This window comes from Amblyraja radiata, chromosome 1 (assembly GCF_010909765.2).
Source record: "Amblyraja radiata isolate CabotCenter1 chromosome 1, sAmbRad1.1.pri, whole genome shotgun sequence".
Classification (NCBI taxonomy): Eukaryota; Metazoa; Chordata; class Chondrichthyes; order Rajiformes; family Rajidae; genus Amblyraja; species Amblyraja radiata.
This window is the reverse complement of record NC_045956.1, coordinates 156,880,495-156,892,695: the sequence shown is the minus strand read 5'-3', so window position 1 is coordinate 156,892,695 and position 12,201 is coordinate 156,880,495. Positions and strand designations below refer to the sequence as shown.

At 42.8% G+C, this 12,201-nt stretch overlaps 1 protein-coding gene across 4 annotated transcripts in view; it reads left to right on the top strand.

Moving 5' to 3' along the window:
- Positions 1–12,201, top strand: part of dcc (DCC netrin 1 receptor) — a 1,158,836-nt gene that overhangs the window by 1,101,727 nt on the left and 44,908 nt on the right. For all 4 annotated transcript variants that reach the window (XM_033033465.1, XM_033033449.1, XM_033033455.1 and 1 more), the window contains exons 23-24: positions 6,714–6,876; positions 11,607–11,836. In XM_033033465.1, the coding sequence (XP_032889356.1) occupies positions 6,714–6,876; positions 11,607–11,836 (393 nt within the window). The remainder of the gene's footprint in view (positions 1–6,713; positions 6,877–11,606; positions 11,837–12,201) is intronic.

The following is a 12,201-nucleotide window of genomic DNA, read 5'->3' as shown; positions in this document are numbered from 1 at the left end:
AACTTGGAGAATTCAGTGTTCATACTGTTGGGTTATCAGCTACCTCTGCATCTCATATTCCGCTTGGGTAGCATACAACCCAACGGCTCTTCCCATTAAATATGGGGAATGGCATATTTTCTACCAAATATTAAGAAGGCCTTGAAGCAATGATATGATACTAGAATGTTTTCAGTGATGGATCTGCCTCAGTTATGACATCCAATTTGAAAACAAAACTATGTGTGCATACCTGTAAACTGCAATGTGCTGTCACTAAACTCAATGGGCAATCGTGCAGTTTGTCAATGAGGAGGTTACCAGACAGTTGCTAATACCAGTGGAAGCTTCCTCACTTATGTTGTAGTACCCAAACCAAGCACTAACTAGAAAGATGCAGAGCAACTAATGTGACTGGGTGCCTGTGAATTTGTCCAGATTTCCTCCCCAGAGCAAATCTAAGCTCTGAGGGGAGTGCATTGGGAAGTAAAAGCACCAGGGGTTTCTCACTGATGCAGAAAGTAGAGGCCACTTTCAGGAGGTTGTGTGGGAAGTGAGCTAGAGGGCTGCAAGCATTCGCTCTTAACTCATTCATTGCTGCACATTTGTGGATTAATGCAAGATTGAGCATCAGAATCACCTGAGGGTGCCACGGTGGCGCAGGGGTAGAGTTGCTGCCTTACAGCGCCAGAGACCCGAGTTCGATCCTGACTATGGGTGCATGTCTGTATGGAGTTTGTATGTTCTCCCCGTGACCTGCGTGGGTTTTCTACGAGACCTTTGGTTTCCTCCCACACTCCAAAGACGTACAGGTTTGTAGATTAATTGGCTTGGTACAAATGTAATTTGTCCCTAGTGAGTGTTGAATTGTGTTATGTGCGGGGATCGCTGATCGGTGCAGACTTGGTGGGCCGATGGGCCTGTTTCCACGCTGTATCTCTAAACAAAAACTGAAAAAAAAAGAAAAACCCTGTGCTCTGTAGATTTACAAACCTGGGGTAACTATGTAACTGGCATTTTGAGTATTCCTTGGTTATAGGTTGTCTCTCTAAGATGGTCCTTTAAACTTACCTCGAAACAAGTTTGTCAATTAATATTCTCCTTGTACTTTTCATGATGTGGTATTTGTATTTATTTTGATAACAATGAGCTTCTGAGGTTACAGCACTACATTAAAAGCCGCTTTATTAATGGAGATTGTCGTTGCTTTTTCCCACTCCCATAAAATTTGGCAATGTACCCAAGTGAACTTTCACACCCTATAGTTTAAGTTGGTTGCTTACTTATTTTCTACTGATAAATAAGGCAGACTTTGTTCTTGTCTCTGCAAGGTTTAGACAATAGACAATAGACAATAGACAATAGGTGCAGGAGTAGGACATTCAGCCCTTCGAGCCAGCACCGCCATTCAATATGATCATGGCTGATCATCCCCAATCAGTACCCCGTTCCTGCCTTCTCCCCATATCCCCTGACTGCTATTTTTAAGAGTCCTATCTAGCTCTCTCTTGAAAGCATCCAGAGAACCTTCCTCCACTGCTCTCTGAGGCAGAGGATTCCACACTCACCACTCTCTGTGAGAAAAAGTGTTTCCTCATCTCTGTTCTAAATGGCTTACCCCTTATTCTTAAACTGTGGCCCCTGGTTCTGGACTCTCCCAACATCGCAAATATGTTTCCTTCCTCTAGCATGTTCAAACCCTTAACAATCTTATATGTTTCAATGAGATATCCTCTCATCCTTCGAAACTCCAGAGTATACAAGCCCAGCTGCTCCATTCTCTCGGCATATGATAGTCCCGCCATCCCAGGAATTAACCTTGTAAACCTACGCTGCACTCCCTCAATAGCAAGAATGTCCTTCCTTAAATTAGGGGACCAAAACTGCAGACAATACTCCAGGTGTGGTCTCACTAGGGCCCTGTACAACTGCAGAAGGACCTCTTTGCTCCTATATTCGATTCCTCTTGTTATAAAGGCCAACATGCCATTCGCTTTCTTCACTGCCTGCTGTACCTGCATGCTTATTTTCATAGACTGATGAACAAGGACCCCCAAATCCCGTTGTACTTCCACTTTTCCCAACTTGACGCCATTTAAATAGTAATCTGCCTTCCTGTTTTTGCTATCAAAGTGGATAAGCTCACATTTACTGCATTAAACTTCATCTGCCATGCATCTGCCCACTCCCCCAACCTGTCCAAGTCACCCTGCATTCTCATAGCCACAGAAATTGACTTCCAGATAAACTTTAAACAGCTGAAGAAGGGTTTCGGCCCGAAACGTTGCCTATTTCCTTCGCGCCATAGCTGCTGCTGCTCCCGCTGAGTTTCTCCAGCACTTTTGTCTAACTTTAAACAGCTTGTTTGGTAGGATTTATTTATCTTGCAGTATTATTTTCGGATAGCAAGTACATTGATTGTTCATGTTTATTAATCATTCAAACTAGTCACAATTTTGATGACGTATTTTCCATGCAATGAAAACTATGGAAAGAAACACTCATTTTTTTGGACTGTCTTTCAGGACTGAACAGGATCCCAAACACTTGTGACACATATTCATTGTGACATAGGACTAGTGGTTGCAATTGTATTCAGTCATCCACACACAGCAATGTGATAATTGGTTGGATTAGGGGCGGCACAGTGGCTCGGCTGGTAGAGACCAGAGACCTGAGGCGTTGTCTGTGTGGAGTTTGCACGTTCTCCCTGTGATCTTGAGGGTTTCCTCTGGTTACGCTGGTTTCCTTCCACATTCCAAAGACGTGCGGGTTTGTGGGTGAATTGGCTTCTGTAAATTGCCCTGCAGTGTGTTGGGAATGGATGCAAAAGTGGGATAACATATACTGTAGCTAGTGTGAATGGGAGACAATGGTCAATGTGGACTTGATGGGCCAAGAGACCGGTTTCCATGCTGCACCTCTAAACTAAACTAAACCTGTAGCAGAACATAGAAAAACACCTCCTAGGTGGCAGATCGCCGTGGGTCGACAGAGCTTGGGTCAGCAGAGCCTCACGGGTCGATGAAGCCTCGCTGTGAGTGGGGAGGGGGAGAGAACCAAGGAGGACCCAGCGTGGGGGGGGGGGGGGGGAGTTCGATGGAACAAAGGAGGCAGGTCCTGGCATGGGATACTTTAGTCGGCGCCCTTTATGTGGCAATTCTTTGCATACCTTGTCTATGCAAAACAAAGAATTTCACTGCGACTCGCCACGTAGCAATAAAGTATTCATTCATTCAAAAAAGAAAGTAGCCAAATGTAAGAAATCATCGTCCTGATGAACGGGACTATCATTGTTATCATTGTGATATTCTGATATAGAGTGCACAATCAATATTGCTCGGTGTGGAGTGTAAAGCAAATAACAAACATATTCATCCATTTGGCAAAGTGGGTGCCGACGCTACAATACCAATGTATGACTCGTAACAAAAGAGACAACATCTTCCCCCATCCTTCTCCTACTCTGGAGTTTAGAAGGATGAGAGGCAATCTTATTGAGACATATAAGATTGTTAAGGGTTTGGACACGCTAGAGACAGGAAACATGTTCCCGATCTTGGGGGAGTACAGAATCACGGCCACAGTTTAAGAATAAGGGGTAAGCCATTTAGAACGGAGACGAGGAAACACTTATTCTCACAGAGAGTTGTGAGCCTGGAATTCTCTGCCTCAGAGGGCGGTGGAGGCGGGTTCTCTGGATACTTTCAAGAGGGAGATAGATAGGGCTCTTAAAAATAGCGGAGTCAGGGGATATGGGGAGAAGGCAGGAACGGGGTACTGATCAGCCATGATCACGTTGTGGTGCTAGCTCGAAGGGCCGAATGGCCTACTCTTGCACCTATTGTTTATTGTCTATTGTCTTCCTTATGCTGTTTTCTGCAAATCTCCAGTACACAGCAAATCAACAAACCTTGCTTCTATTTAGCACTGCTTCATTTGAGCTGTTTTCCGTGATTAACATCTAGGCAGTTTCTTAGGGCCAGAAGAAAAATTCTCTTGGCAGTTGTAAGATGCTGGAACTGAGATGATGTCAAAACGAGTTTTGTCAATTTCTTGCCTTTGGTATAAACCAGATTTTTCCAGGCTGCCCCATTTTCAGCTTGAATTCTTGGAATTTCTTCCTCTCAGATATAAAGGGGCAGTTAGTAACTTCCCGTATGCTGGTAGTATGACATGCTCACTCGCAGGAGACCTATCTTTTTATTTGGGGAGGGGGTGGGCAAGCTGGTGCTGAAATGATGCCAAAATCATCATCTCTAGGGAAATGAAGATGCTCCAGTGGTTAATTTACTCATTGTTCTGTGATAACTTGCTCTCTGCAGAGCAATTGAATGAAAATAAGAAGCTGTTTTTGCAGGCCTGTTGGCAATCTGTCAATGAGGAGTCAGCAATTTAAAAAAATATAATTGAACCACAAAAACAGCAAAGAACTGTGCTTGGTCAGGCCTGCCATTCTAGCACATTGAGGTGCTAGAATATAGAAAAAAGAAAGAGGCCAAATGGAAGAAATCATCAACCTGATGAACGGGACTATTATTGTTGGATAGAGTGCACATTGATATAGAGTGCACAATCAGTATTGCCGGGTGTGGAGTATAAAACAGACCAAAAAATATATCCATTCATACAGTATATTACAGTCTCAGTTTAGTTTATTGTCATGTGTAATGAGGTACAGTGAAAAGCTTTGTTGCATGCTAACCAGTCAGCAGAGAGACAATACATGATACAATAACATGGAAAACATACAAAATAGGTGCAGGAGTAGGCCATTCGTCCCTTCGAGCCTGCACCGCCATTCAAAATGATCATGGTTGATCATCCTAAATCAGTTGTGTTTAAGAAGGAACTGCAGATGCTGGAAAATCGAAGGTACACAAAAAAGCTGGAGAAACTCAGCGGGTGCAGCAGCATCTATGGAGCGAAGGAAATAGGCAACGTTTCGGGCCGAAACCCTTCTTCAGACTGATCGGGGGTGGGGGGGGGGGGGCGGGGACAAGATAGGAAAAAGGAGGAGGAGCCCGAAGGCTGGGGGATGGGTGGAGACAGCAGGGGGACTGAGGAAGGGGAGGAGATAGCAAGGACTAACAAAATTGGGAGAATTCGATGTTCATGCCCCCAGGATGCAGACTCCCCAAACGGAATATGAGGTGCTGTTCCTCCAATTTCCGGTGCTGCTCGCTGTGGCCATGGAGGAGACCCAGGACAGAGAGGTCGGAGACGGAGTGGGAGGGGGAGTTGAAGTGCTGAGCCACCGGGAGGCCGCTGAGTTTCTCCAGCTTTTTTGTGTACATCCTAAATCAGTTCCCTGTTCATGCTTTCTCCCCATATCCCTTGATTCCGTTAGCCCCAAGAGCTACATCTAACTCTCGAAAACATCCAGTAAATTGGCCTCTGCTGCCTTTTGTGGCAGAGAATTTCACACTCACAACTTTCTGTGTACAATAACATTTTTGTAACAATAAAGATTTTTCATCATCTCAGTACTAAATGCCCTACCCCTTATTCTTAAACTGGTTCTGGACTCCCCCAACATCAGGAACAATGTTCCTGCATCTAGCCTGTCCAATCCCTTAAGAATTTCACATGTTTCTATAAGATCCCCTCTCACCCTTCTAAATTCCAATGAATATAAGCACAATCGATCCATTCTTTCATCATATGTCAGTTCCGCCATCCTGGAATTAACCTGGTGAATTTACACTGCACTCCCTCAATTGTAAGAATGTCCTTCCTCAAATTAGGGGATTTGTGCCATCTGCAAACTTGGAGATGTTACATTTAGTTCCTTTGTCTAAATCAATCAAGCCATTTACAGTGTATAGATACATGATAAGGGTATAACATTTATAACAGTCCACTGTTTACCCTCCCTGAACTTCCTGTCTTTGTTTTACCCCGTTCACAGCAACCAACAGAGGGGGGAGGGGAAGACAATGGGGACCTGGCGTGGGGGGATCGCCGTGAGAGATGGTGGGAGAACAAAGGGGGACCCGGTGTGTGGTGGGGGTGGGGGGGGGGGAGGGGGCACTCTAGTTTAGAATCCTCTGCCCAGGGGATAAGTCTGTGTTTGTTTGTTTGTTTGTTCTGGTGAGAACGCTGCGCACACGGCAGCCAGACAACAGTCGCTTGTCTTTTTCTGTTTGTGTTCACTTTTAATTTAAAGTTGTTGTGTACCTTGTGTGGTGTGACTGTCGGCAGACCAATTTCCCTCCGGGGATGAATAAAGTTTTATCGTATCCTATCTAGTTGTCATGTTGAAGCAGAAAACCTTTTATAAAAGCTTCTCTGTTGTTCTCTAGTGGGCAATGTTTGAAAATTCTGTAAAGAGAACACAGAAAGGCAATGGGAAAAGAAGACTGAACTGAAAAGAAAACCTGTGCACCATATGAACAATAGGAGCTGCATAAAATATTAATGCTCAAGAATTTCCCTATTATTCACCTTATAGATTAACGTCATTGTTTTACATACCGTCCTATTATTTTTGGACAATAAAAGATGCAAAATTGTCCTGGATACTGGTAATATTGCAAATAAAATTAAGTATTGTTATTGCAATTGCATAAAACATATTGAAGCAAAAGTATTAAGCTTGGGGAGAAAGCTATTTCATACCATTATTACCATGTCTTTACTAGCTCCCCACCAGAACTCTTCGCTCAATTGACACTCATGGTATTGTATTCCTAAATATGCGAACTAATATTTTGTTATTACTTTTCTTCCAGAGCCTCCAATTGGTCAAATGCATCCACCTCATGGCAATGCGACTCCTCAAAAGAATAGTAATCTACTGGTGATCATTGTGGTCTCCATCGGTGCAATTATGGTGGTGGTGATTATTGTTGTCGCTGTGATTTGCACCCGTCGATCTTCAGCACAGCAGAGGAAGTATGTTTGGGTTTTATTAACTGCTTTGATCCCTTTATTCTGTTAATAGTTATTTTGCTGTGATAACATTTGAAGAAAGCCGCCTGGTGAGAAATTGAGATATTGAAACCCAAGAGATCCAAGCTCGAGTATCTGGCTTAAGCTAATGTAACTCATTTCATTCACCATGATGTAGAATTTTATATCATAGACCAAAGCAATTCAGCTCTACTGCTCTTTGGCATTGCTGAGGCTCTGTCCCTGACCCTTCCACCATCAGCTACCCCATCTCACTCTGCCCCATGTGGCACATCTTTGCATCTGAATACAATTTGGTTGCAGCTTCATAGGCTCAGGGATCTGGAGTTAAATCTGGAGAAAAAAATGATGAATATTTCTGAAGACTGTTTAGCAATGCCTGACAAATAGGACATTTTCTGTCACATTTTCTGTACCATAGGACACAAGACTAATGGTATTCATCAAAGGGAGGGACCTCAGTTGGGTGGGGGTTGCGGTGGGGTGCACGTTATTTCCAATTTACAGTGATGCGATATTAAGCAGACAATAGACAATAGGTGCAGGAGTAGGCCATTCGGCCCTTCGAGCCAGCACCGCTATTCACTGTTATCATGGCTGATCATCCACAATCAGTACCCCGTTCTTGCCTCCTCCCCATATCCCCTGACTCCACTGTCTTTAAGAGCTCTATCCAACTCTCCCTTGAAAGCATCCAGGGAATTGGCCTCCACTGCCTTCTGAGGCAGTGAATTCCACAGATTCACAACCCTCTGTGTGAAAAAGATTTTCCTCATCTCCGTTCTAAATGGCTTACACCTTATTCTTAAACTGTGGCCCCTGGTTCTGGATTCCCTCAACATCGCGAACATGTTTCCTGACTCTAGCATGTCCAAACCCTTAACAATCTTTTGTGTTTCAATAAGATCCCCTCTTATCCTTCTAAATTCCAGAGTGTACAAGCCCAGCTGCTCCATTCTATCAACATATGACAATCCCGCCATCCCGGGAATTAACCTCGTGAACCTATGCTGCACTCCCTCAATAGCAAGAATGTCCTTCCTCAAATTTGGAGACCAAAACTGCACACAATACTACAGGTGTGGTCTCGCTAGTGCCCTGTACAACTGCAAAAGGACCTCTTTGATCCTATACTCAACTCCTCTTGTTATGAAGGCCAACATGCCATTTGCTTTCTTCACTGCCTGCTGTCCTGCATGCTTACTTTCATAGACTGATGAACAAGGACCCCCAGATCTCATTGTACTTCCCCTTTTCCTAACTTGACACCATTCAGATAATAATCTGCCTTCCTCTTTTTGCCACCAAAGTGGATAATCTCACATTTATCCACATTAAACTGCATCTGCCATGCATCTACCCACTCACCCAACCCTGCATCCTCATAGCATTCTCCTCACAGTTCACACTGCCACCCAGCTTTGTGTCATCTGCAAATTTGCAAATGTTACTTTTAATCCCTTCATCTAAATCATTAATGTATTATGTAAATAGCTGTGGTCCCAGAACGAAGCCTTGCTAGTCACTGCCTGCCATTCTGAAAGGGACCTGTTAATCCCTACTGCTTGTTTCCTGTCTGTCAACCACTTCTCTATCCATGTCAGTACTCTACCCCCAATCCCATGTGCTCTAATTTTGCCCACTAATCACCTACGTGGGACCTTATCAAGTGCTTTTTGAAAGCCCAGGTACACTACATCCACTGGCTCTCTCTTGTTCATTTTCCTAGTTACATCCACAAAAAATTCCAGAAGATTAGTCAAGCATGATTTCCCCTTCGTAAATCTATGCTGACTCGGACCGATCCTGCTGCTGCTATCCAAATGTGCTGCTATTTCATCTTTTATAATTGACTCCAGCAGCTCCCCCACCACCAATGTTAGGCTAACTGGTCTACAATTCCCTGTTTACTCTCTCCCGCCTTTCTTAAAAAGTAGGATAACATTAACAGTCTATGGTCTGTTGAAGAGCAAACCTCCAATATGAATCAGTAAAACTCAGTAAAACATCCCTTCAGAATGAATTAAAACCTTTCCCGCAGGAAAAAAAAGGGTGAACTCTCTGATTGAGATTACCAATTTTTTTAAACATTATTTTTACATATAGTTTTAGGTGAACATTCGAAGAGCTAATGGTTAAACCAGAAGTGAATGAATATTGTATTTAAAAGTGAGCCTCAGATCCATCATAACTTCTCATCAGTTTTTATTCAAAGTAATTCATTTTCCTCAATTTTTGGAAAGTGGGCATTATTGACAAGTTCAGCATTTCTTGTGAGCTGCTACTGTAAAGTAACAGTTCTGACAGGAGTGGATGGTTTGCCAAAGCACTTCAGAAGATAGCTACAGTCAGCACACTTTGTTGGATCTGCAGTTATACAGAAACAAGGTATAAATGCAGTCTAAAAAAGAGTCTCGACCTGAAACGTCACCTATTCCTTTTCTCCAGAGATGCTGCCGGACCCTCTTAGTTACTCTAGCATTTTGTGTCTATATTCAAGGCAGATTTCCTTCTGAAGGACATTGGCAACCCAAATCATTTTTTCAACAATATTCCAGCAGTTTTGTGGCTACCCTTCATTAAGTGTTTATTTTTCATTCCAGATTATTTAATTAACTAAATTCAAATTGCACATTTGCCACAGTGAGATTTGAACTCATTTTTCTGGATTATTAGATCAGCCTTCTGGATAATGAGATCTTATTTACCAATCGATTCGCTTCACAGTTGCAAATGTACATTATAATATTTTCCGACATAACATCGATCTATCAATTTGTGGGTATGAGAAAAAGCAGATGGAAAATAATTATCTTTCAGTATTATATCTGTCTGGAAATCTATAAACTATCTTAACAATCGCTAAAAAACAATATGTACAATATTCTCAGATGACAATTAATTGATCCAGGAATTCAGTTTATATATTTGATTGACATGGTAAAAATATAAGATTAGCGTTGCTTATTGTTCCTGTAACATTGATAGTCGTTTCCATGGCATTTTTCATTTTAAATTATTTGTTGTATTAAGGGATCTATTATATTATTTGCCTCAGCGCTGGGAGATATTTATATCGTAGAGTATAATCAGTGAAGATATTCTATGGGAGGCAGTCATCTTGATATCACCACAAACAGGAAGGAAGCTAATATAACAGTTATGTGCAGATTTCTGAATTGCCAAACGGGTTAGCGCACTGCTTGGTACTTAATTAAACGACCTTCATTCGTATAGTGCATGTAATTTGTTAAAATGTCATATTCTGCTTCACAAGAGGATTATAAAACATAATTTGACACTGACTTATTTGAGAACATATTAGAGCAGACGATCTAAAACATTGCAAAAAACAGGCTTGTAAAACTGCAGAAGGCTTTTAGAAAGACTTGTCTGGCCAAGGCTCTAATTGTCCTTGAGCCATTAGTCTTACTGATAGTCCTAGTGAAGGAGTTCCGACAATGCTATTAGGTAGCGATCTCTAACAATTTGATCCAGTGATGAAGAAGGAAGGGTGATGTATTTCCACGAATGTATGGCATTTACTTGACGGAACCTAGTAAGTGGTGGCACTGCCTCGCATCTGTTTGTAGTTGGCCTTGTGGGTGCATCGGATTGCAAGTTTAGGGGGTGCTGTATGAGCAGGCTTGGCAGATACATTCTGTAAATTGTACATACTGCTGCTGCAGTGAATCAGTTGCTGCTGTAGTGCATCAGCAGCAGAAGTAGTGAATATTTGCATGGTGGTTGGGGTGCTGCTCAAGTAGACTACCTTGATCTGGAAGGTGAGAAGTTTCTTGCTTATTTTTGAAACAAGTGCAGAATGCTAACATGTGCCCTGTAGATGATGTTGTGTAAATTCCTCCTTCAAATATACAGAACATTTGGGACATTAATTTATGCCGTGATTAATTTTAAAATCAGCGAGCATTGATGGGGCATCACAATGATGCAACTGTCTCATAGCGCAGGAGACCTGGGTTGAAACCTAACCTCAGGTCCTGTCTGTGTGGAGTTTGCACATTCTCCTGTCTCTGTGTAGGAAGGAACTGCAGATGCTGGTTTACACCGAAGATAGACGCAGAATGCTGGAGTAACTCAACGGGTCAGGCAGCATCTCTGGTGAAAGAGGCGAAGAAGGTGTCGACCCAAAACATCACCTGTTCCTTTTCTCCGGAGATGCTCCCTGACCCGCTGAGTTACGCCAGCATTTTGTGTCTTTCTCCTGTCTCTGCATGGGTTTCCTCCGGGTGCTCTGGCTTCCTCAAACATCCCAAAGACGTCTCTTGGTTGGTTAATTAGCCACGTTAACGTTCCCTCAACATGTAGGCTAGTGGTCGCATCTGGGAGAGTTTGATGAGGAAGTAGGATTAGGGATTAATGCAGAATTAGTGTAAATTGAGTGGTCGATGGTCAATGCAGACTAAATCAGCCAAAGTACCTGTTTCCCTGTATGTCTTTCTATGAATACTTTTAAGAGAGAGCTAGAAAGGGCTCTTAAAGATAGCGGAGTCAGAGGATATGGGGAGAAGGCATGAACGGGGTACTGATTGGGGATGAACAGCCATGATGACATGGAATGGTGGTGCTGGCTTGAAGAGCCGAATGGCCTACTCCTGCACCTACTGTCTATTGTCTATTGAATCCTTGACCCAAGGGAGTAATTTCATCCCATTTAATTATTCCTCAATTGGTTATTTTCCCCAACACAGAAAGCGTGCCGCACACTCTGGTGGCAAGCGAAAGGGGAGCCAAAAGGACTTGAGACCTCCAGACCTCTGGATACATCATGAAGAAATGGAGATGAAGAATATTGAGAAGCCCTCAGGCCCTGATCCATCGGTGAGAGATTCGCCCAGGCAACAAAGCTGTCAGGACATCACCCCTGTGAGCCACAGCCACTCTGAGAACCAACTTACCAGTAAAAGTGGCTCCCACTCAGGTAAGCCCAAGTGTATGGATTATACAAGAACCTAATCTTCACCATGTGCCCAGTCATGCCAATGTTAACAAAACAAAAACTCAGCCTGGAACGTCACCAACTGGGAGGTTTGCATGAATTCCTTGGAAGCTAACATGTTTTATCTCTTTCAGGCCCAATACATCATCCAGTGATGTGAGCAATGAAATATCACATACGAGTCTTAAACAGAAATAATGAACCATATGAACTAATTTGAGATGAAATGTAGCTTTAAAGTGAGAGGTTATTTCATATGCTTTAAAATCATTTCCAACCCCTCTTCCCTATTACCCACATATATCGGAAGGGGTAATCTTTATTATATAAATCTTATAGATAATAGA